The 26,252-nt window shown below is 41.5% G+C and overlaps 1 protein-coding gene across 4 annotated transcripts in view; it reads right to left on the bottom strand.

Annotated features, from left to right (window-relative positions):
- Positions 1 to 2,427: 2,427 nt before the first annotated feature.
- The window catches only part of PELI1 (pellino E3 ubiquitin protein ligase 1), a 46,461-nt gene continuing 22,636 nt past the window's right edge, over positions 2,428 to 26,252 (bottom strand). For 3 of the 4 annotated variants that reach the window (XM_068398506.1, XM_068398492.1, XM_068398496.1), the window contains 6 exons: positions 11,753 to 11,897; positions 10,510 to 10,639; positions 8,805 to 8,906; positions 6,118 to 6,315; positions 5,813 to 6,001; positions 2,428 to 4,928 (listed from right to left, as the gene is read on the bottom strand). In XM_068398506.1, coding sequence (XP_068254607.1) covers positions 4,362 to 4,928; positions 5,813 to 6,001; positions 6,118 to 6,315; positions 8,805 to 8,906; positions 10,510 to 10,639; positions 11,753 to 11,823 — 1,257 coding nt within the window. In that variant the 5' untranslated portion in view covers positions 11,824 to 11,897 and the 3' untranslated portion in view covers positions 2,428 to 4,361. Of the gene's footprint in view, positions 4,929 to 5,812; positions 6,002 to 6,117; positions 6,316 to 8,804; positions 8,907 to 10,509; positions 10,640 to 11,752; positions 11,898 to 21,371; positions 21,455 to 26,252 lie in introns of those variants that run through there. The other variant, XM_068398516.1, reaches the window with a different exon arrangement.

Here is a 26,252-nt window from a genome sequence, read left to right as displayed (position 1 = left end):
CACAAGCCACAGGAGCCATCACAGCTCCTGCAGAGATGCTTTCCCACATCTTTTTCACAGGATGCATAACAGCGCACATAGAAGTGATCTCCTATAGCCACAAAAGAGCCTTAGAAGCTACATTTCCAGGATGATCACACCCCTTATGTTAAAGCCAAGTGCTACGATTAAAAATAGATGAGCTTTGCCAGTGTTTTTACAGAAAAGGAAACAGGGATTGCATGAGCCAAGACTAGGACCAGGAAATCTGGTCTAATTCAACAGCAAGCTGAAAGACAGTGTGCAGTTAGGTAGCTGTAGTGATCATAATAGATTTATATTGCAAAACTGGAAATGTATTTTTAGAATCGGGCCTGGAAAAGTGTCTCTTCAGAAAGAGATCAAGCATGCTACAGCAGGGTCATTATGGGATTTGCAGAGCAGCTTCAAATACAGGAGGGCTGCTGGGGTGATTTCATCATGTCCTTAAAACTTTTCAGGATACCAGCCTCATTCTTGCAGGTGTAACAAGCCTAGCACAGATGGGATTAGAAAACCTCATCCCCAGCCTGCACTACGTGTCAGAGCCACACCACATGCTTGTGGTATTGCTTGAACTCAATGGCTGAGTCAGCAAAGGGCACCCCGTGGGTGCTGGGCTACCCACCACCTTCCCAGGGAATGCCCCCAGCAACCTCCCTGTCAACATGTTCCTGCCCTGCTGTGAGACAGCACACCAAGCTGCCCCACTTCTGCTTTGGAGGGGAAAAAAAAGAGCTTAATTAGGCAGCTGCTGTGCCAAGCTGCTGCTTTTTACCAGTGTTAAATCTATACAATTTCCTACAGCTGAAAAGCAAATCAGCTCATTAAATCACCTGCATTGCAAAGCACACACAGAACTGCGCAGAACAGAGCAGCCATGCACAAACCAACCGCAGAAAGCTAGCTGCCCATTTCCAGATGTGCTTCTGCAAACCTTCACAAAACTTTTAAGACTAGAAAAGGGCCTACACTTACCTCATTTCCACATGCATTCCCTCATCAGTTCCACATACCTGCAGTGATCTCCCAGGAAATAAGTCCTTTCCCATCCGCTGGTTGTCATCAATGCCTCTTTCCATTCGGACAAACCCTTGAAAGCAGGTTAAGGCCACAGATGTCAGTTGGGGCTGGTTTTTGCAGGTACAAGGGACTGATTTAGGCTGTGCACAAGCGGAGCTGTAATCGTCTCAAAGCCAGCACAGTGCAGCCTCTTGCACTTCTCCCAGCTCCCAAATCAGTTCAGAAGCAAAGGCCTTAAAGTTCAGAGTGCTTCAGTCAGCTGGTTGAGTCACAGGGATCACTTTACTTTTAATCTGACATTCATTTTACAGAGCACAAGACCTTGTATTTAAATTGTTTATTAAAGAACAGAAGCCCAGGGGGAACTCAAATAGGGAACCACAGTCAAAGCTACTGCTTTTAATTGGCTTTGTGCATTGTATGGAAATTGTTCCTCAAACTACTCGACCACTGCTATCCTGCTTTTGACACTGGGATTTCCATGTCTCAGGCGTTTGAATGCCCATGTTCTGCCCTTTTAAAAATGTGATTAACAAGCCCAGCCTGGGTCAAGAAAAGTATAAAACATGCAGAAAGCATGGGGCAGATTCTGAAAGGTTATCTTAGCATAATGCTAACCAGAGAAACAGCTGGTTCTGCTAATACTACACCATCTTCTGTGGTGTTCCTTCTGGAGGGGGCAGGGGTAGAGAAGTATAATGAAAGCACAACGTATCATCTTAATGGGGTAGAGGCTTAACGATGATTGTGTTGGGCACAAACCTCTCTTCTTCCCCTCTACAGCCAGATGTGCACGTACCAAACTGCACTATGGGCTCCACACCAGCATCCAGCTGTGCCTCCAACACGGGGCGAGTACACCGCTTTCCGTATGTCTGCTACCATCCAGTTCTCAATCAGTTTTCACAATTTGTCTTTATATTACTCATACTGCTTTGTCACTTTCATCATGTCCTTTTCTGTTTTTTTTTTTCATATCCCCGTAGTCAACAAGATCAGGACCAGAGAAGAAGCGTGAATTCGATTTTGTGGAAAATGGACTCAAGAGCTCTTGACATTTTAGAAGAGCCCAGCCATTTAGTTAAAGTTTTTGCTTACATTTCATTATTTGTAACTTACTCAGGGAAGAGATCATTTAACCATGTCTTTTGAACAACAATCTCGCCTTTGTTAACGTATGGTTAAATATAAAACACATTGAGAGGTTACATCTGAAAGCAGCCATTCCAATCCATGTCTGGGATAAATGTGCAAACTCTTTACAGTTGCTTCTTTTTTGTGATCTTAATCCACATGTGCAAAACTGACACCTTACGTGACAGCAGAAGGGTCATCTCCAGCCACCTTTCCCATCTTTCGGAAACAAAGCAACAGGCAATCCCAGAATTTCTATTTTTGAAAAGTGTTTACTCACGTAGTTTGAATAAATTAATTTGCAAATAAAAATTAAACTACAGTATAATATAGTTTGAATAAAATGATTAGAACAACTACAATACAGGGGTTTCTTGCTGCATAAGTTTCATTACTTAATGCATATAATCTGGAAAATGTCAAAATCAGTTATATTTCTGTAGAAAGGGAGTAACAGCAGTTACTTGTACATGACAGCTAACTGAACTTATAATACAGGTTTCCTGACACATGCATTTCCTGAGTGAACCAAACAATATATATAATTTCTTTTTAAAAATGGAGAAACAATTGACAATCAAAGTAAATAATTCATGACATCTAAGCAACGTATGTCTCTCTTTAAACCAAGAAAATTTTAGAACAGCTTCAAAAGGAAAAATTAAAGCTATGCTAGAAACTACAGAAATTTGCTACTGTTAATTATACAGTATGTATTTTGAAAGAAAAAGTATGAAGCTGGCCAAAAAATGCTCAACTCAATCCTCAAAAGGTCAGGCTGTGTTTTTGCCATGAAGCATGGTGGGTTAGCAGCAAAGCTGGATGTAGTGCACTGGCCTTTTCTGGTGGATACAGAAGGGAAAGGAAGGGTAGGGAGGGCAGAGCAGAGAGGAGCTACTAACTTGAGCCCACCGCAGCGTGGGCAGACCTTAGGCAAACATCCCACGCCAAAGTCTACGAGTCCAGTCCAGTCCCAGCTCAAGCTCTGCCCTAACAGATAGCCAATTGTGTCAAGTTGCACAAGGATGCTAGGATGCAGGCACGCATCCCTGGGGTACCAGGCTTCAACTTTGTTCCGTGTGTGGCCTCGATGAGTATTTGCACCTCGCAGCAGGGTAAAGGCAAGCACGTGAAACCCATGGCTCCCATGCACCCAAGGTTTGCAACAGGCCAGAAGAAAGGCAGAACATCCGACTGACAAGCCTGTCCCAAGTTGGGACTGTGGCCGACACCCAAATGGCTCCCTGCTCCCCACACAGGTGCACGGATGCATCTGCCTCTCCCCTCACCCCCCGCCCCAAACAGCAAGGAACAAAATGAGCCTCGTCTTTCAGGTTTGTTAATGTTTAACATTGGAAAAACCTTCACAAATGTCACTAATGCTAAATAAAGAGATGTGTTAGCATGAAGGGAGAAAAAATCCTTAATCTAGACTAAGTTGCATATTCAAAGAGTCTGGTAAATATTCTTCTCATAACCAGATCTTAAGTACAGTCCTACCAAAAAGACATTTGAAGAAGTCCTTCTTAGCTACCTTTCTACATGGGTAAAGCACACCTTTATGCCATCGTAATTTGCATTACCTTTGTTTAAAAAGCATTTTAACTATTCTAAGAACTCAGTATTTTAGATTAAAAAAGATTTTCCTACCATTTCCATCTCACGTCCTTCTCCATCCAGAGCTACTCTACACATCCAATTGCTGGATGAACACACTATGACCATGCTACTCTCTAAACATTCTATGTATTTTCAATAATAAAGATAAATAGAAAAGAGTTAATATACACGTTATATTTTACAACGTTTGCATCCAAGCTGTAAACTAATGTTCTTTGAACTATTTACCCTCCATATACAAAAAGAATGAAACAACTTTCAAACACTGTGGGCATGTGATTCAAAACCATTAAACGGAAGGCATTCAAGTTCACTCTACAACACTTCCTTCACCTCTTCAGAAGTGGTTATTAACCAAAAAAAAGGAAGTTTTCCCCCTTCTCCACCCCCGTTTCTTCCATCAGACTTTTCTCAATAGAGATGGATTTAGCTGTTGTAACAAAAACCCAAAAATTCTTCATCTTAATGCAAACCAGCAAAGCCCAGAGAATACGAAAAACGGTTGGTTTAAAAATCAGAATCACTTATAGCTTATCAGTTCACTGCAGTCCTTGGTAACACATGTGTTAGTCAAGAGGTCCTTGGAAAATGAGTCTGATGTAACCTTGCTCACCAGCCAGCTGATGCGCACAGAACGGACAGGCTGCGTGAAAAGTGTGAGTACCATGAGGAAGAGGAATTTGGGACCAATACGCAGTTGTCTTTTCTGAACACACGTGTCCACATGGGCTGAACGCATGAGTGGGAGGTCCTGCATCCACATAAAATCCCGCTTCACATCCAAGCCACAGAGGCACATAGGGGCCGACAGAGCGGCACATGGGACACTCGCGATCCTTGCCGTCTCTCTCCTCTTTGTTCCCCCAATTGTGATAGCCGTGGACGTGGCCACAGTTCAGATACACCCACGGCTGCTTTTCGTCTACTACATCTTTTCTCTTCATGCTGGGAAATGCCAAGGTGTTAAACCCCACGGGACACTGGGGCCTTGCTGCATTTATTTCCTGTCTTAGTGCCTCCAGGTGCTTGACAGTAGGAGTGCGTGAAAGCCCTTCCGCCGTGCGCCACAGCAGCGTTGCTCCACAGAGGTCAATTAGAGAGCCATCTTGCAGCTGGTTCGTTTCATTCTCAACCTTGTGATGGACAAATAGAAAGAGAAGTGTCACCTAAGGTTACCTGAAGAGTAACATAAGGCACTTTCGTAATACAAATCTGCCTGGAAGATCCAGACAAAAAGTTTCAAGCAGCTCCTGACTGTCCTATACAAGGTACCCATAAAGAGCCCAGTGTCAGCTTCTCCTTCCCCTCTTTTTTTTTTTTTAAAAAAATAAAAAACTTCTTGACAAGTCTTGTTTAGTCCTCCATCACATTTTAGACTATTTTCTTCAAACACACCTTTACACATGGCTTTCCTCTCCCTCCAGAAGAAGTCAGCTGTCAGCATTCCTAGCTAAATGCATCACTTAAATAAGCATTCATGTAGCATTTCTTTTTTAATAAGAGATCCCAAGTCATACCAAAACCAACCATCTCCCAGAAACGCCGCCAATGCTTTGGAAACAAGAGGAAGACTCAGAATGCCCAGGTGGAAATGTATATCCAGGTATAGAGGCATGTGTCAATAAAGCTATAATTATTCTTTATTATTCTATCAAAAGGAAAAGTGGGAAAACCTTAAAAGCATCGATTCAAGTTGGAGAATCTGGAAAGTACTCTTTAAAATGTACGCATGACTATGGCAGTTTGCAGAAGAGCACAGTAGACTGGCAACTCAATTTAGGAGAGCAGTCTAGATCTGTAATTAAGTACTAGTTTGCAGATTAACTCTATCAGTCATTCAGGTTGAACAAGACACCTTCATGTATGAATACAGACACATAAGAAGTCAGCATAGCTACTTCCTGAGGTGACATCTACACCGCATGAGGCAGATTCCAGCCTCTATGCCCAAGCTGTACCTCTTATGGTTGTACCCATTTTAAACAGGCTGCATAAAACATCGGTCCACTACTCTTACCATTTTTCCCCTCTGCTGAGCTGATCTGGTTTCACGAAGGCTGAACACGTTCCCACACACAGATATCTCTCTCCACACCCCTGGCTTGGAGTCTTCTGTAAATCCATTACGCGGATGCATAACAAGAACTCCATTTGTGGTTAGTCCATCCATTTGCCCATCTGATGTCTTCCACTTTGCAGCTTTCTCCTAAGAGAAATTACATCAATGAAAACTTTTAACTTGGCTGAAGTGGAGCTACGAATTAGTTAAAAAAAAAATAAGCCTGCACTGAACTCACAGGAAAAAACAAAGAGTCCCCTTACCCCAAGAAAGATGTTTTTTGAGGAGTCAAATCCTGCAGCATATATTCTTGCTGTAAAAGGAGGGTTACGTTCGCATATGATTCTGCAGGCAAACCTCGATATAGTGCTCTGCACAGACTGCGTATCTGAATTACTCTGACTTCCAGGAACTGTATCTGTCACAACAAAGTCTATAGGACTCTCCGTTGACCGACCAATCTGGAAAGAGATTAAAAAAAAAACAAACCTGTTTAGAAGTTTGCCTTTGGGTCTAGGAATATACAAACTCAAACTATTTAAAAGTGATCAAGAAAAAATCATGACATTCCAGTTTGAAGCATTCCCCTCCACCAATCTAAATTTAGGTTTCTAAAGCCTAATCTGAATTGATGAGTTATTCCACCTCCGTGTGATCAAAGTTATTCTGAAGGCTGAGTACAGGCAACTGAAGGAAGGGGAAATCAAATGATGTAATTAAGTCAATTCTGAGACAATTTCCCATTGAAGGCCTTCTCATCAGAAAGGTTACACTCAGGTCAGCCGGACCAGCTGCAACAGTGCCAAACTAGCAAGGAAACAGCAGTTAGATGGAAGAAAAGTGATATTCAGCCACTTTGCATGCCCAGAATATTCTGAACAATGCCAGACCAGGTGGAGGTGTAGGAAAATTAGATTATGTGAGCTGACTCTCCAGCTCCAGTGGGGCACCGAGAAGCAGCAAATCTGTCAGGAAAGACCAGGTACAAGATGTTTGTGGTGGGGAGGATTTACATTAACATGCACAGAACATAACAGGAATGCAATCTCTGACTACAACCAGATTCTTCTAGTAGCTGTGCCTTCTTTTCTGGTTGCATGGAAGAATGAGTTTTGCGGTCCCACACAGCTCTACTGGGGCTGATAGGATTGCATGGGTTTCACTGCTTTTCATAGAATCATAGAACGGTTTGGGCTGGAAGGGACCTTAAAGATCATCTAGTTCCAAGCCCCCTGCCACAGGCAGGGACACCTTTCCAGTAGACCAGGCTGCTGAAAGCCCCATCCAGCCTGGCCTTGAACACTGCCAGGGAGGGGGCATCCACAGCTGCTCTGGGCAACCTGTGACAGTGTCTCACCACCCTCACAGTAAAGAATTTCCTCCTAATATCTAATCTAAATCTCTCCTCTTTCAGTTTAAAACCATTCCCCCTCATCCTGTCACTACATGCCCTTGTAAAAAGCCCCTCTCCCGCTTTCCTGGAGGCCCCCTCAGGTACTGGAAGGCTGCTCTAAGGTCTCCCCACAGCCTTCTCTACTCCAGGCTGAACAGCCCCAACTCTCTCAGCCTGTCTTCATAGGAGAGATGCTCCAGCCCTCCCATCATCTTTGTGGCCCTCCTCTGGACTTGCTCCAACAACTCACTCATTTTCCAATCAACTCATCTTGTCCTTTTCCTTATAAAGCATGACAAGAAATTATATCCCTCTCCCAAACATCCACATAACCAGCTTTAAAGCCCACTTACACACTGCTACCTTTCACTCACTTCCAAAGCTCTCAACAGCCTCTTATAAAATAGCTGGTTATATTAAGACTGATTAACTGCTGGGCAGGAGACCCAAAAGCCTGAGGTGCATTTTGGTGAAGGCTGGATGGAAAGCTTTCATGAGACTGAAACTGCTTTGTCAGAATGTGTTTTTCTATTGCTTCTTAGGCAGGATAACCCATCAGTACACAGGGACTGCCACAGGCAATTTCAGAGCAGCATACATGCCACAGCACGCCTGAAGAGAGAACACTTACACAAACAATAGCTTATGCTGCAGCTAGTTCGTTACAGCCCATTTGCTCTGTTGTAGGTATTTGCAGTTGCACAGCAGCTTCCTCCACCGCTTACCGACACCTCCCACCTCCTTAGATCCTGCAGTGGCGTCACAGCTAAATGCTGTGACAGCAAAACTCCTTGCCATAAATTAGCGACAACAAAACAATCAACACAAGATCTGTCCAGGAATCAGAAGGAACAAAGCACACAAAAAACCACCCCAAAACAAAACCTTCCTTTTGAGAAAAACAGGAAACAATTATAAGATACGAGCACGCACCACAGCTGCAGATGCATTTGCGGTTCCTTCTCATACATACAGGAAACTGCAGCAAAGTTGCTCTGAACTGCCAGCACATCAGAACTGGGCCTCCTCTCCCCACATTTCCCAGTGCTTTGGACTTATTTCTGGGTTTGCTTAAAGGAGTTTGGGGTATTTTTCATATTAGTTGTGTCAAAAGCTCTCCTGGATTTTCACATTGTATTTCTTCTACCCCGTCTCCGACTGGCTGATCCAAAATCCCTTCGTAAATGCTAGAAACCAAGTTCCAAGTGCTTAAAGAGAACTGTGCACTTTATTCTTCATTTTGCAAAGAGGGCTTGTAAGGAGACAGGTTATGTAACTTGCAGACCGGCAAACAAAGGCAAAACCACAATCCTGTGCATTAATCACAAAAACTCCAACTTTCACCTCTGACCAAGCCTAAAAGAGATGCCCAGATATACAGCCTTGTTCATGTGATGGCCTTGGGAACGAACAGAATTAAATGTCTCTGAATAGTAAAGTGCAGAAAGTGACACATGCAAACTTTTGAGTCTGAGGGAAAAAGCCTGTGCAGAGAATTTCTTGTTAGAAACTACCAGAAGTGAGAATACATTTATATATCATATTTACTTCACATACCTGGAACATATCAGTGTTGCTGTCATGTGTATATTCAACTACTACAGTCTGGGCCCGAGACAAAGTGTAAGATATGCTGTGTTGGTCCTTATTACTTATTGCCTATGGAAAAAATGCCAAATATTATTGAACCAGCGAACAATAACTCTACTGAATACAGCAGCAAAGCAGACGATATATATATATAACCAGGCTCTTGTTCTGCTCAAATAATGCATTAAGGCAGATGGTTGTTAGTGACACACCTGTAGTTAAACTTCACAAAACCCAGTCCTGGCCATTAAAAAAAGTTGCAGGATTGATTCATCAACAGACCAAACTGGTCTCTTTACCGCATACTGCAACAAAATGCACATAACCAAGTCATGTTATTAGTCACGCTTCATGTTAAAGCAATGCTGGCCTTGACACAAAAGAACAAAACAACTGAGTGCAAAGGCTAAAACTGAATGTAACACCTTCATGGCCTTCTCAGCCTGAGCTTCTCCAAGAGCAAAGTGGGACAAAAATTCAGGGACTTCACTCTTAAAACGGGATCCGAGTTCATACTAAAATCAGTGATGATTAATAAGATACATAGACAAAAAACGTAACAAGTAGTGGTGGTAAACAGAGTAAAATGGAGAAACACTGCAGCCTGCGCTGAAAGTCATAGCAAAGTAATCAGGTTTCAGTTTGTTAGTCTAGATTTTCATTCTGCAACTACCTACTAGGAACTGAACAAACACTCTTCTAAAAGTGCTTCTAAATAGCACTGACTTGAAGACCATAAAGAATTGGCAAAAACAAACGTTCTTTTCACCGATCTCCTATAGATGTAATTCTATTACAGTAACTTTGGTTAGCAAAATGCTTTTGATTTCAGAATACTTTATGCCATTCCCTGAATTTAGGAATCAATATTCTTAAGTGTCAAGGTGTTTAGGGAGTCAAACACTTAACACTACTGTGTTCAAGGGCCTGATCTTGAAACTGGAGATCTCTAAAGAAGCACTAAGCATTCTCAAATTCCATTGGTTTTAGTAGAAATGCTCCATTTCCTATTGAACATAATTGCACATACACTTGAATCGCCTCAATACAGAAGTATTTCATGGTAAGACCTTAGCTAGAATATATTAGTTTTGACAGGAAATACAATTCAACTTCAGGACCTAAGCCCTTCCTTTACTGCATCTTAAAGGAACCCTGAACTTGATTATGAGCAGTATAAAACATGCCCTGCAAAACCCACCTGTCCTCGTCCTTGGGGAACTCATACCCATTGGACGGAGTAGCAAGTGCACACGGAGCTTTGGCAAAGGATCATTTAAAACTCAGCTTCACGTGAAGCAATGTTAGCCCTAAAACATGAATGAGTGCGAAAACAAGGAGGCTAGAACAGATGCCGGTAGTGAGTTTGGAAGGAAATCAAAATAGAAAGTGTTTTACAGGACTGGTCTGTGCCCTGAACATTCATGTTTCAAAAATAAACATTTTTCTTTCTGGATACAACAAGGACTGGGCACTAGATTTGTTTTGCTGAACGGTTTCTTGCTAACCCTGACAAGTACAAAAAAACCTTGGATAAACATGAACCATTCTTTTCGCAGCCAGAACTTCATGCTTTTTACATCATTTCATCTCAACGTAACAGCACTGACTTCACTGAATTCTTTAGACAGCACCAGGAGAAATAAGACTTAACTAGACAAATCGAGCTTACCTTTGCTGCTTGAGGGGTACAGGCAATGTGCACTGTGCTAGGTTTCACCCCATTTGCCTTGGGCCTTTTAAATAAAGCAAACCTACTTTTTCTTCTTCCTCTATCTCCATTTGGGAGAGACCCATTGTACCTATCAAAAAGCACAGAAAAAGAACAAAGTCCACCTTCCTGTATTACTTAGCTTCTCACAATACACAGACCCAAAAAACTTTAATTCTAAGCACAAAGTCTTCTTAATTAGCATGGTATTAATAATTACAGATTTCCAATTAATCACATTATTTAAATCTGAGAATTGATAAACACAATATTGAAACATGCCCATAGAATTACAGCATATGCACACAAAGCTTGTAGGGCAAGGAATGCCACCCAGCATAATCTCAAAGCTACTACCGACAGGCAAAAGAGGCTTGGGTCCCAAACATGAAAACAAGTGGGGTTATATGCCTATCTGTAGCTTTATCTCCAAATGATGTGTTCACACTACAAATGAAAGATTTTAAGTACTCACCAACCCTGGTGGAGACTAGTATTTTAGAGAATTTTGGTTGAAATAAAAACACATAAGAAATAGATATGCTGTCCTCCGATATTCCAATTTAATCCGTTAGAAAACTCTCAGACCCTCACTTTGAACATGTCAACATGAACAAGCCAGCCAGCAAACTTGCTTTATTAAAATCTTCTGTTTGCACTTGGATATTAGAGTCAGCGACCATGTTCTTGTAAAACTCCTTTTATTTTACTTGAAGTCTTAGGAAACCTCTCCTTCCGTATTATCCCATTAGTCACCTGTCTAGGTACAACCTGGAATCAATTTGGAAAGCCTTCATAAATTGGCTGCCTTTCTCATGAAACACTTACCTGGGGAGAACATGAGAGCCAAACACAAACTTACATCTACTCAACTGTTTAGAGCCCTACCTCCATGCTCACGCTGTCACAGAAAAGTATGTGTACTGCAGTGCAATTTTCCAATGCATCACACTACGTATAACGCCTGCTTGCCACTGAAAAAGGCAGCCCTCCCTCCACTCCCTCCCTTACGTGAGATCAGCCACCAAAGAAAAGCTGATCAACTCGCCATTCAGTTGCATGCTCACTAGATACACTGCAAAAGAGGGAGTTCAAGTGAGAGGTTGTGGGACCATCTCTCGCAGCAACCTGCATTTTATCTGCTTTAAGCGCACCCTGAAATTCTACCTTCATTCTTACTTCCAACCAAGACACAAACACTTACCCTAATACAATCAATTCACCATATTTTACTGGTGCTTTTGATGGATGATTTTCTTGATCAGGAGAAAACATGAGCTTAGCTAATGACTTCTTCTCAAATTTCAGGTCTCTGATCAAGAGTTGTGGCACACTTTTTTCATTATTTCCTGTAAAAACAAAGATAAAATTAAGTGTAAGAGAAAAGACTCGAATCTATCAATTACACACACCTATCTGATACAGTAGGTATGATATTTTGTGTTCTCCATATTTTGATTTTGCTTGAAATAATTCTAAAAACGTACATATAAAACCACATCAATTAAGGTTGAATTGCCTGGAAGAACTACCAGATCACAAAAAACCACAAGTGCATTTAGAAAGTTCCAGTATGGCCTTGATAAAGCAGCGACAGTTGTTTTCCTTTATGCTAGTCTTGAGTATAAATGGTACATAGCTTCATTTAATATGTTTGGTTCAACTATCAAGAAGTAGAGCCAGATAGGGATAAATTTAAAGAAAAAAAACAAAGCACGACCAGTCCGTTAGCTAGAGAGGTAGAAGTTTTCATGGAAAGAATCTGATTCAGCGCTTTCCAAGAAATTTCTGGATTTGCAGATGGAAGGAAGTTGTATGACAATTTGACATCAAGTCTACCATGCAAGTTTGGGGTGTGCAATGTGATCCCTCACGTTTAATCAGAGACAGAAGTGATACAAACAGCCATTTAAAGGAGATCTCCTGAGGGAATTCCACATAATTCTTAATGAGAACAGTCTCTTGAAGTGCAATTTTTCATCATACTTCTGTTTTGAGGAACAGTTCACACTAGTATTTTTTACAGCTTCTCATTAGTAACATTTCCAGACACCTCTGACCTACCCAACCCTTCCCTGACCTTCCTACAGAGAAAGCCTACCCAACAGAGCACTTGCTCAATAAAGAATAAAGCTGATGCTAGCCTGCTTGAGGATTCCTTTAACAGAAACAAGAACATTCCCTCTGTTCTTCCAAGTAAGTTTTCATATCAACTCAAACAGCTATTACGTTTTTTTAGTACTGATGGTTAACATTCTGCCTTCTGTTCAAATACACATTTTGGCCCGCATAACATTTCTCGTATCCTGTCATCAACTTTTATCATGACTACAATGCTGCATCTCAATTTTCTTCTACCTCAACTAGACCATAGACATTAGCAGAAAAGACATCACCGTGGAGATTTAATCTATCCCCATCTTATGTCCTAACAACAGAGAAAAGGATGTGGCAGTGCTTGACACCCTGCTCATGTTCATTCAGAAGCTGATACAAAGATCCCTTTACTGACCTGATCTCTACCCTCTCCCGGTCCCTCTTTGCTCCTTCACAGAGAAGCTTGACCTTCATCATCTCAATCTACTGATTTCTTATTCAGCACTGATATATTGATTCCCACCTGCAATCAGCTCACAGTACTATCTGAAAATTTAGTATGCTCCTTCATGCTTTCTTACATGCTATCCCACGTATTTGGGAGGGCTTCACACAAATACATGCAAAGGCATCTTACTCTCCTACAGACTTTTGCTGTGATGCCTGCAGAACACAACCAAGATGCTAAATCAAAACCTTTCTTTTTCCTTTATTTCTCATTATTTTCCAAATCTCTTCTCCTTTACTCTCAAGTCTGGGTACTGTGGATTTCACAGTGTTTGGAATAATAAGTTAACTGAAGACTGTCTTTCTGGTTAGCACACGTGTAACTTTATCACAACAGTATCCTGACCCACTGCTAGATGGGTGAGCGCGTTGTAATAAACCTGATCTGCGCAACACTACTGTGAAGTGTCTGCGTCCCATCTACACGACAGTCACACTGATATATTTTTGCTGCACAGGAAGCAGTGTGCATTTTCACTAGGCAGCTATCCTGATTCAAGCCTTAGGGTATCCATCATTTAGCTGGTGCAGAAAGTGCCTTATACTGATCCAACGGTGCCCATCTGTCACACAAGAGCAGCACAGGAGAGAGCAAAGCAGTGCAGTTTGCTCAGAAGCATTTCTAGATTGCTGACCGACATGTAGCAGTAAGTTAACTGGGATGGTGAGGCTACTTACTGGTGTAGGTGAGGCCTAAGGTTTTGCCTTTAAAATTCTAAGATGAAGAATTTAAAGCAAACTTACATGAAAATGTGACCTTAAACTCCTATCATGCCAGTAGTCATAACACAGAAGAGTGTAGATTGTCCCATTTGATAAATGGAGCCCCACAACATTAACTGTGTTCACAATTTTCATGTTTGCTATGGCCATCTGGGGTCTTGTTGCCTCCTGGCATCACAACCCCCCTCGGAGCACCACACCAGCAATTCTCTGAAGCCATGTGCCTTTGAAGACACCGCAGGGGTGGTTTATTGACATTAATACTAAACTATCTAGCTCTTAGCGCTTAACAGCACTTGGTTCTCTAGACACATTTCCTTTCTGAAGCCTTTCTACTTAAGTGAGTATAAATATTAAGTATTTATCTGTATATAGATATAAGGATATAAATAGACTCACTATGAAGTATTACTATCAACTTCAGCATTTCTTGTTTTGCTTTATTTTAAAATCTTCTTGCATTATAGATGCTTATATATTGTCTTCTAAAAACAGCTCCTGATGTTTGAATCTCGTCCCCAAATGATTAACCTATTTTCTACTTGAATATTGATCTCCTCAGCAGTCCCTCCCCTGCACTTCAATGTTCTCCACATACAACTCATTTCATCTTGGCCATGGCATTTCACATTTCTTTGCTAGAACACGTAACAGTTGTCTGTTGAAATGGCATTTAACAACTCTGAGGAAATACTGCTATGAAATCTATAGCACTGCCCATTAGGAAATAGCATAGGACTAGTAAATACTATTACAGGGTTAAAAAAAAATTTGAATAGTATCCACCCAGCACTATGGTGTTTGAAAAAGAGCTAATCCATTCACTTAGAGAAGGTAGGAAGGCAAGCATTAAAAATAACTTTAACTTTTGCCATTAGTACAAGAAAAGGTTTGGCATAACTTCTGTTCACTCGAGTGAGCAATTTCATGGAAAGCTAAAAAATGCATCTCCCAGTCACAGAGTCAGCTTCTGAGTCTCATTAAAAGTAATTACACATGAACAGTTAAAGGAGACTCTAAAGAGTTACCTGAACAGGCGGCCAGTAACCTCCTCTTAAGAGACAACTGAGCATAAACCATAAAAGGGGCCAACAGTTCCAAGGGACAGACTTCAGCAATGGAAGAAATTAACTAGAACATCTTAATACAAGGAAAAGTGTCCAACATCTAACACTCAGCTCCCCCTTAAAACTTTTTTTGTTTCACATTTAAAGAGACCCAGCGAAGTTTATTTTGGGATCAGCACATATGATGGAAACCCACTTCTTATTTGACTTAAGGAAGGTTCATGAGTTAGCAATCTACAGCTACCATTAGTAAAAGAGCCTGTTCCTACATTTTCAAAGGCATGGCTTGAATGTTTGAACTTATTTTTTTTCAATATGTCTCAGAACCTTTATGAGCTGCACACATCACTTTCACAGCTACTAAAACCCAGTAACTTCAACTCAAGCACAAACAAAATTCAGAGCCCTTAAAAAAAAAAAATCAGTGCAACATACATGCTACTTCTCACCCAGTATGATCTGCCTGATGCACTGTACCCAAAAGGAAGACTCATTTCATTCCCAGAAATAACAAAGATTCATTATATTCTTCCAATGAGGTCCTGAAGACTAGTCCAAGTGAAATTTGATGTCTGCAAATGAAACTCAAGTGTTCTCCCATTGGAGAGGAGTCTAATAGGCCAGGGGATAACACCTCCAACTCCTGAGACAGAGCAGGCTTATAGATCATTTAAAGCTGGATAAAGCATTTAAGAGCTTACAGGAGGGAATGCTCAAGTTGAGAGGAAGGATTCATTAATTTATACAATGAGCCTTCTCTTGGAAAATAACCTGTTCAGTTTTTATTCCTAGAATACTACAAGAGACTTCTTAAAAATATTAAGAAAGTCTAATTAAATATGTTAAAAAGACAACTTGGCCCCGTAGTGCCAGTATACAACTAAGCAACTGATTGCCCAAGCAGAACACCTGCAAGTTAGCTTTTTACCATGACCATTAATTTTGCAGCAGCATCTCTGGCCACCAGTGGAGCAGGCTTTATTGAAGCAGGCTCTGAACGACCGACTGTTCCAAAACTCCTCCAAGACCCTTTCACACTGATGAGGAATAAGGTGTAAACTATAAGATCCCACCCCATCCTATGTTCTTCCAAAATCATAGAACTGGTAGCAGCAAATTTTCACCTCAAGATCTCTGCTTTTGCTACAGGAAGACACCAAAGCCTGAAAACCCCTACCCGTGCACAGTCCTCTATTATATAATATAACAGATTTTGTGAGTAAAGCAACTTGCACACGGAGAAAACAGTTCTGGTAAGGCATTACTCGATTGGGTAAGAGGTGAACACAACTATTTGCAGTTAGCACAAAAACACAATGAGTACCAGTTAGAGCCTTTTAGTCTCAAAAATGGGAAACTGGAACAGGAAGAACTCATGACCAAGTAATACATTTTTGTTCTTAACACTGGTGCCTCTGGAGTCAGGAGAAAGCTCACGGAAGGTAACTTGCACAATACTGTCATGTGCAACTGTTTTGAGGGACTGGAAGGAGATGGTATCTAAACTGAAAAAGTATTTTAAATTTGTTTTAGGAATGGACATCCAGTTTCTTACATGCCTTCTTGTTCAATATTTACTTGAGTCACAGAAGGCAGAGATTGCTATGGCAGAAAGCAAGCAACAGATTTCTGACTGCATTCAAGTAGAAGGAAAAGCTGTATCACTGTACTGTCTCCTGTCACGTTCAAACACTAGCCTCTGAATCTGGAAGCAGACTGTTCTCTGAGAAGACCTAGCAAACCATGCTTCAGAGTAGATGAAGAGTTTAGGAGTCTGCCCATTTCCACTGAACATGCCATTTTCAGCGGGGGACCTAGAGATATAATGAATTTTGGTTGGTTTTGAACGATCAGCTTTAGCTTACCAGTCATCCTCAATCATTCAGCTGCCTTTTCTGATCATGAGACTCATACACGACTAGTCTGATGGCTTCTACAGAAAGTCTTCAGATCTTGTTTGCACTGAGGCACAGCACCTTGTGAATAAGTTTGCTATTTGGTAGACTAAGTACAGCTTTTGGAACTACAGCAAGAATAGCGGGATCTTAATGGTTAAAATGGGACAGGGGGAGGGGAGGACATAAATTCAATGAGCCCAAGCAGAGATTCATTAAACACTCGGCTGTGAGCTAAATATATCAGAATAAAAGTCTCTTTGTAATAAATTACCATCATTTTCTAAACACAGAGCCAGCATTATAGGCTGCTAGCAACTGTAGCTAGTGCCAGACTAGCCCTTTTCTAAAATACTGCATTAAAAAAAACACTTTCACAGTATAAAAAGAAGTCCTCTGTCAATGAGTACATTAAAACAAAAATACACTGATTCAGATGCAAAAATTGGATTTTTTTCCATTTTTATAATATTACCTTCTTCATGTTCTATATCTACGTATTCTAAGGTTTGAAGTTTTTTTGGCTTTTAGAAATAAAGCACAAACCAGCTTGTCTACTAATGTTTTTCTTTTTATACAATTTGCTATTTGTAGTTCTCCATTTACTATCCTTGCAATTCTCATACCTCAGCAATTCTGTATTAAAACGGGGGGATATGGACAAAACATAATCCAGCCCTTCTCACGGGTATGCAGCGACAGGACAAGAGGCAACGAACAAGCTGCAACACAGCAAATCCTGATTAGCTATTAGGGAAAAAAACAATCCAGAGAGGTTGTGGGATCTCCTCTGAGATATTCAAACCTCAGCTGCATGTAGCAGGGACTGGACCAGACAACCTCCCAACCTAAATTTTCTAGGAATACGATTAATTTTAGGAAGCCCAACACAATTTTATCAAGCAACTGAAATATGCACCTTAGGTGCTCTTTTGATCAGTTAGACATAAGTTATGAGCAACTCCATTACCAATGAAACAAAATTTTATCCTCCTGAGATTTACGTATCTCTCTGTAGCTTTATCTGAATTTAAAACCCCATACTGCTCTTCAAACAAAGAACTGTGCAGTTACCTGACAAAACACAAGCAGGACCCAAGTTTCCCAACATCCATTTATACATTTAAGCTCTTAAGCACTCCAATTTCCACTAGGCAATCTTGCGGCTGGCTGCAAGATCAGAAACCAAACTCCTCTGAGCGCACGCTCAGTAATTCAGTGCTGCATATTCTCTTCTACAGTTATGTCTCATCCCTTCAAAGGCAAAATCTTGACTTCCAGATTTAAAGGACCAGAATGTCAAGGTAAAGTCACTATGAGACACAAAGGATCCGTGCAGAATACTAGTCTCGCAAGATGAAGATATTTGCAAGCATGGAAGAAGGAAGAGGCAGTAAGTAATGAGAGAGAAGTAAAAAAACACAAAAGTAACTCACAGCAGACTGCCTTCTTGTTTGATTACAAGTCCCCATCAATTCCAGATTGCCAGATTTCACAAACAATATCAATGATGTTACTGCTGATCTACCCTGGTGTGAGCAACAAGGAATCAGCTCCTTGCATCACTACGTTTCTGAAAGCTGAGACAAAGATTGAGAAATCACTTTCTTCTACATGATGGTTAAATCACCACTGGAAAGTTATTCTTTAACTGTTTTTCCTAGCAATCTTTTGGGAAGCTTTATTAAAATAATTTTTACTGTGGCAATCATCTGGGTAGAAGAGCATGCAGAAGAGTATGTGTTTACCAACCATAGTTTTCACACTTCTCCCAGTTTCCAGTTTAAAAAACAAGCTCACCCTTCCTTCACACACATACCTGGAACTTTAAGTTCAACAGGTTTCATATCCCACTTTCGAGATTAGCCAGAGTCTGTCTACAGCTTTCATCCTTCACTACAGATACACAGGAAAGGGATAGCGATGCAGCTGTTACGTATTCAAATTGCACTGTCACTTTAGATCAGTAGTCCTACTTTACCTTTCTAAGGAAGGATAATTAATTTTCTCCTTTCTAGAAAAGGGAGTTTGTTCAGCACCTAAAAAAAAAAAAAAAGCAGCCTTGGGAGTACGGAAAAATCAGTCCAGCCTTTTGCTTTTGTATGGCTTATTCTTTCCTTAGTCTATACTCTTCGCCTTTTCTTTTATAACCTCTGAACAAGCTTAGTCATCCACTATACACACAAGAGCATCTTATGATATGAAAACATTGAAAATAAGACAACAAGGCCAAGCTCTGAAATGAGCAAGCAGTCTCTCCTGCACAGGATACCAAGCATAAAACAATGCAAACAACTATCTGCTGCTCTGCCTTAAGAACATCTGTAAAATCTCAATAGAGGGGTTTTTCATCCTCATAAATAGAATGAAAGCATCTTTTTACCCACGGACATCTACCATTAGTAGGCTGGTCATTCTGGAAACGAGTCATGCAAGAGTCACAGCACAAAAAAAAAAAAAGCACGTTGCCTATAAACACTTGCAAAGGGCCATTAACTTGATACATAAGAGCAAACCTACTGCTTTGCACCAAGGCTATAGCTAACTTTTTCCAGTCTAAGAAACAGCAGTTTTAGTCAGGTTGGCATCCACTGTTCTGCTTCCAGTTCTGTTTCAAAGCAAGCCTGAGCAGTTCTCAGCAATTTTAGGAAAGTTAGGACAGTGCTGTGAGGATAAGCATCCTTATTCAATGAACACATGAAGTGTTTCAGAACAAGACTTCTATTATAGGCACCTATATGAAAACCTGTACTTTATGACAGTACTCAAAAATAGCATTCCTGTTCAGAAGACTGAAAGAACCATCTAAGCACAGGGGCCTGACTTCAATCAGACCTCTGCTAACTTCAGTCCTGTCATTCTGAACTGTCATCCATGGGAAGAGAACACAGCCGGGCGTATTAAACCTGGAAGACTGATGTAACTGCTAACGATCCGCTCTAACGGATCGACAAAAATCAATTCTGAAAATATTCCCCTGGAAAACAAAAAATAAATCCAGCATTTTTTTCAGTTACAAAAAGTAACAGCTGCTCCTCCCCTGAGGAAACCACGATAGCCTCCTACAGGTTATAAATGATGTAATTCAGACTGCGCGTGGGAAGCTGAAAACATTTGTCTTTTAGCACAAGGTGTCTATTTTAAAGCTGTCACCGCAATTTTATCTGTAACCTTAATTAGCTGAGAAAAAGTTCTTCAGTTAAACTACTACATGTACACGCGGTCTACACCCCCTCACCACCCACGTCCTCCACACGTCAGCTTTCGGATATACCAGTGACGAAGCACACAACCTCGTGCAAGGCAAAGCTCCTCCGCTGGCCGCCCCTGCAGCACGAGGGCCAGACACTACAGGTTGCACTTGCTCCATCAGCTGAGCTACCTGTGAAAGTTACTCACACAAGATACTTCAGATTAATAATCTGCAGCTTTCTACATGAGCTTTTGGCTGTACTTGCACTTTGGCTGTTACTACAAACTCTGTATGTTTTGTCAAAAAGGGATAGTTTTGCTTTCACTTTTGAAGCCAAAAACCATAGAACAGGATAGGACAACGTTATATGTTCACTAGCCATAGCACTACCTATTCATACCCTACCTATTTGAGTGCCTTGTGAAAGTAGAAGCACGAAAACAAAAAGATTTGTAAAATACTGGTACAATGTGGCAAAAGTACGGTTCTGATGCAGAGAACTTTGCAGTCAGGATTCTTTAAAATGATCCTCTTTACTGCCTTCAGATAAATTACACAGTATTACCGTAAAAATAAGCAGTCCCAACCTCCATTGCAAGTCAGTGACAGAAACACAACTTCCATATACAGATTAAGAGTTTATAACAAAACAGAGGCATTTTATTTTTAAAAGGGCCGTTATGCACATAGACAGAGCTTTTTATGCTTTGATAACTGAGCCCAGGGAAATCTACTGTCAGATGCACCTCAACTAGAACACACAGCCAAGGACCTTGTGCTGGCAGAAAACCACAATGACTTCTTGTTCTACAGATCTGAACATTACCATTTTGCTTTTTATGAGCCTCTGACATCCTGATGCGGCAGTTTATGTACCAAAATATCAGCTAAATAGGTGTTTGTATTACTCTAAAGCCTTTTTCACATAGCATACTATATAATCTTGCAAAAATAGGAGTTACAATTACATTTGAAGCCCTTTTTTTTGGTTTAGACAACACAAATATTTAACAGGTCTATGAGAAATTCCCCATATGATTTTATTAGATAACACTCACAGTTTCAAGGCATCTTGCTCTGCACCCTAAAAATGAGAAGCGACTGACACTTCTTAAGAACAACAAACGTTTATTATACTATGCACTTTGAATGTCTCTTCCTATTTTAGGCGGAAGGGCAGCCTGCAGACACACTGCCTGTTCTCACATTTCCTTTCAACCCCATCACTGAACTACTTTTCAACTTCTCACTGAAAAACACTGCAACTGAGGAGGCTTTTAGAAGAGAGACTGAAACAATGCAACACTAGAAGGAAAAAGCGATGGCATGCAGAGGACTTACCAGTATCTTTTTGTCCTTTCAGTATTTCTGCACAGTAGAGAACAAAAAAATCCACCTCTTCAATCTTGTTTAAAACCAGCTGAAATCCTTTAAAGCCCCAGCAACTGCCAGACCGAGTGCCTCTGCTCTGTGTGCTTTTACTTAAGCCGTGGGTAGTGCCTTCTGACTGAAGAGGGGCTGGCTCTGCCTTGCGTAAGCTAGGTAAACACCACCGCGCCACGCACCATTGGCTGGAGGCAGAGCCTGCATCCTGCTCGCCACTCCATAAATTCATCCATTCTCTGGCCCCAAAAAGGAAAAAAGGAAGCAGAGGGTGTGTTGAGAACGATCTGCAGCCCAATTCCCCGGCAGCACTGTGGATGAGGTTCTTGGAGAAACGATGATGTATTTCCTTCTCTGCTTCTCTTACATAACTGTACCCATGCATGCTATACCTTCTTTCTTTTTTTTTTTTTTAAAAAAAATCATCACTTATTAGCCCAGCTAGCTTTCCTCACCTCCCACACAAAAAGTGATTTCTTTATACACTAAGAATTAAACCAGCAGAAACTCTTCAGGCATTGCTACCCTCATTTTCACTAATGCTATAGAATTGGACACATGACACACCTGCAGACACCACCTGTGTACACTGGACTCCCATGACCAGGGATGCTGTAACAGCTCCTTCCTGTAGGATGCACGTTTAGAAAGGCAAATCTGCACATGTCAGACCTGGCTCTGAGCTCATTTCTTATTCCACTAACATCGAAGTCACTGCATCGAGCCAGTGGGTGGGATCATTTAAATGTCTGAGCCATAAAATGATGATCAAGTTCCCACAGCTTCCAAGTTACCGCCTCTTAGAATTGATCATGCAAATACTCCGAGGTTGCTGCAAGCATGATACAACACAGCAGCTTAATCTTTACATCAAGTTTTACATCACAGTTGTAGTGGGCCAAGAAGGTGTGCATGGTTACCCTGGCTCAAGCGATGTGTACTCAGGTTGACATTTGACATCTCCAAGTTCTACAGGTGACTATTGTCCTGGTTTCTGCTGCTCCTTAGTTTGCCACCTCAATTTTGCAAGCACAACTTCATGGACTGGTTTCCCTGATCTGTCCATGTTTCTAAAAGCTGGTTTACCCACTCATCTGTTTTTCAGCTGGATCCGTTTCCCAGTTCACGGCATGGCTGTGCAGTTATACCAGTAGAACCAAAGGTGGGAAGGGCAGGTGCATCACTCGGCAGCACTCAAACTTAAGCACTGTCGAACACACTTTTTCTTCATAATGCCATAACACTGCACGAGTTGCAACTCCACGTGTCAGCTTCACTGCTGAGAACAAGGTGAATGCATACCTGTGTTCTCTCTCCTTGACCTGTGCTCCACAGCCAACCTTCTCCCAAGTAATACTGTAAGGCTGTCCTGTTACAGGATCTTGTCACCTACCTGAAAAACTCAACTGCAGAACACCTTGCCATAAGATATTCTGGATAACAAAACTGTACATAGGCTCAAAGACACTTTTTTTTTTCTCCTATCATTTTTTTCTCCTATCATAGATTACTAAGCACAAAGATACCACTTTGCTCCACAGAAGTCATTGAGCCAGAACTGCTGAAGTTCTAAGCACTGAGAAGTGCTTAGAGGAACATCGATGTACAGGTGCTCCCTTCTTCCCACTCTTCTTCTGGCCACCAAAAAGGACATGCTACTGAATACTGATCTGAGATGGTACAGTCATTATCACAACTGTCCAGATTACTAAACTGATAAACAGCTCAGGGAAAAACCAAAACACAACCCCCAACTATTTCAACCCAGATCACTTCGATAATCTGTTTGTGGGTTTATTCTGTAAACCCACGATACCAATACACGTGAGGGGATAAGAACCTTCTGAATCAATCTCATCAGTAAAGCCAGAGACTCATCAAGCCACATCTTTAGATTAAAGTTGAGCCTTCCTCCCTGCCAAAAATCAGTGGCCTCACTCTACTGGCACGGGCACCTAGCTTTTCCACTGGTAACTAGCGGAATCTGAAAATGGCACCATTCACTGTGGTGGAAGAGTCGCCCAATCCCACCTCCCCCATCACCTTCAAGTATTTTACACTTTGTCCTGGCCTATACTAGGTCAGCAGCTTTAATACTTTTTAAATCAGGGCTAAGAGTTGGTTTTTTGTTTTTAAAAAACACCATCATCAAGACTGTATTAGTATCACTTAACACACAGATATGGCAACCAGAGTACAAAAGGTGCTCTGTATCCAGGTATTTAACTGTAGTGATAAGTTACATTGGTATGACCACTTCCAGGTGGCATTACTTTTCTCACACAAGCTGTAACACTCGAGTTACACTGTTTCAAAAGCATTCACCCTGAAAAGCAGAACTTAGGACTAATTTGCTTCTAGAGCTCCTTTATCTTCTCATTTTACAGATGCCACTGTCAGAGTCCAGTAGGTTAACAAGCCTGTGCATTACTTTACGTTGCATACACATAAGAAGTAACAGAGTGAGCAAGCGCAGGTGGATATGCCTTCTACTGCCCAACCCAGCCTGCCACTGATAACATTTCTTATCTCTACATCCCACTTGCCTTCATACTAGTGACCCACAGTACTCTGGAGCGCAGCCTTCTGCTATCATGTGAATGCACCACGTAACCCCCTTTTCATAGCTAATCAGGGACCATCTTAAAATAAGGTGGTTTTGGGTTTATTTTGCCCCTAGCCGCACTGCTATGTGGCTGCCGACGAACCTCACCCTACAGAGTTTGAACCGCTTTGTTTCCCTGCCTGTGTTTACTCACAGCCATGCTCTACTCATCTGTTCCTGTGTCAACATTGCGCCTCACTTTTATTAAGAGGAGGGTTTAATGATTTCCACTCCAAACAAGAACCATACTCTGCCTTGAGGACTGGAAGCAAATGCCTCAAGCGTGCTCTCGCTAGGCAAGCTACCTGACGTTCCCCGGAGCAGAGATGCTGCCGACCATGCCAGACTGAAACAATGGAATCTGTAGCCCAAGATATCACTGCCAATTTCATGAAGTGATGCTTAACTGCAGGGGAGGTTCTTTCCTTGAAGTTGTTAAAGAAGTAAAGGGCTGTATCGTCATGTTCTTCTGACTCATGAGCAGATCCTGTACAGTTTGATGTAATTATGTGATTTCACATGACATTCAAAATGAGCTTTGAAGAGGAACGCACTTCTAGTTGTATCAGTTAAAAAGAGAGTCTCGCAGATACAGGCAAAGGGCAATGCTATGTCCCATAGCATGCAGACAGACAAGAAGTCTGAGCGGCAAACTCTTCACCCGAGACTTAACCTGATCAGTGTATTACTGCTAAACTTCAAGATGGACATTTTAAGCATGTCTGTTAATAATTTTATTTAACAAAACAGGAAGGGAGTGTAATAAAAACCCCACACAGGATAAGTGCTTGAAATTGCTGCACACAGGGTACAGCGGAAAGGAGACCGAAGGAAACGCTGAGAAATAGAGCAAAAACATGGGAGAATAGGCTCCGTAAGGGACCCAAGGGGAAGTATATTTGTACACTCAATACTGAAGGCTGATCGTGCACTATACACCACCTTAACTCTGTTTCCCACGAAGTCAGTGGCTGAACTCTGATCAAAGCCAATGATACCCAAAAAAGACAAATATTTCACGCATTGTAAAGTGTGAACACTGTTAGGGGGTTCCCAGAAGTCTAATCCCAGGTGCACGGGGGAAGAAGAAAGGAGGGAAGATTACTGACTTACCAGCCCCATTAATCTTTCATTGTGTTATGTCACACGTAATCTCTGTGCAAGGAGTTCCCATGTTATACAGTTAATAAAGTCATACTACAGTGTTTTAAGGAGATTATGGGGGAAAGCAGCCTGAAGCCAAGAACATGCTAATTAGAGTACACAATAGAAATGTTAATCAAATAATCTGCAGGAAGAGGAGGAGGGAAGGAAATGACCTAATCCCCTACACTACTGTGTGGTGCTTTGTGGCAAGAAGAAAATTCTTGTAAGGGCCGAGCAGACAAAGGTCCATTGTTATAGCTACCGCTTTCAGAGAACGCTTTTGCTGCATCTCAAGTTGCTGCAACATGAACGGTAGATGGTACTTCATGAACTCTTCCACACTGACCACTTCTGGAAGGGGTGGGAGAGGCTAATTAGATTTGCAGGACAGCCGAGTAAAAGAGATCTAAGTAGAATCTCAAGTTCTTAAGGCACAGCAAATTCTCCTTCAAAGAGATTTGCCAACTCTAAAATGCCTGTCATCCAACAACCATGGTGATCCTCAGGCAACTGTGGAGCAATTTAGCACTGAAGCTGCAGTAGCCTAGTTACAGAGAGGCAACAAATCATCACGCTACAGAGAGACATTTCCCAACACACGAGTCATCATTCGCCATCAGGCGAACGAGCATTTCTTACGAAGCCTTATTCCACCCTTATGTCTTTGTGTGCCTGCTCTTCAGGTACACCAGGGAAACCCTTCTCCTACTCAAGGACAGCATATTACCACCAATGCATATCCCACCCTGCAGACTGAAAAACAATTTTCCCTCTGTCTTCAGTCTGATCTCTGCTTTAGTACACACACGTGGCTTTTAGCACTCTACCAACTTGGTACTTTCAGCTTCCTATAGGGGAGAGACCCCATTAAGAAAAGTGCCTGCAAGATTCCTGATCCTTACACTGAGGACATATTTCATAGTTAACCTTACTATGAGCTGAAGGAATTTCAGGCAGGAATAAAGAAATATCTACAGCACAGCAGGACTACTGACTTTTATGTGCTTACGTGTTTCTAAGAAGCTGAATCAACTCCTTTCCTCATAAGGGACTTCACAGGACAGTTCAGTTCATTTAGTCCAACCTCC

Source organism: Nyctibius grandis, chromosome 1 (genome assembly GCF_013368605.1).
Source record: "Nyctibius grandis isolate bNycGra1 chromosome 1, bNycGra1.pri, whole genome shotgun sequence".
Taxonomy (NCBI): domain Eukaryota; kingdom Metazoa; phylum Chordata; class Aves; order Nyctibiiformes; family Nyctibiidae; genus Nyctibius; species Nyctibius grandis.
The sequence above is the reverse complement of the archived record's forward strand: the minus strand, read 5'-3'. Positions and strand labels throughout refer to the sequence as shown.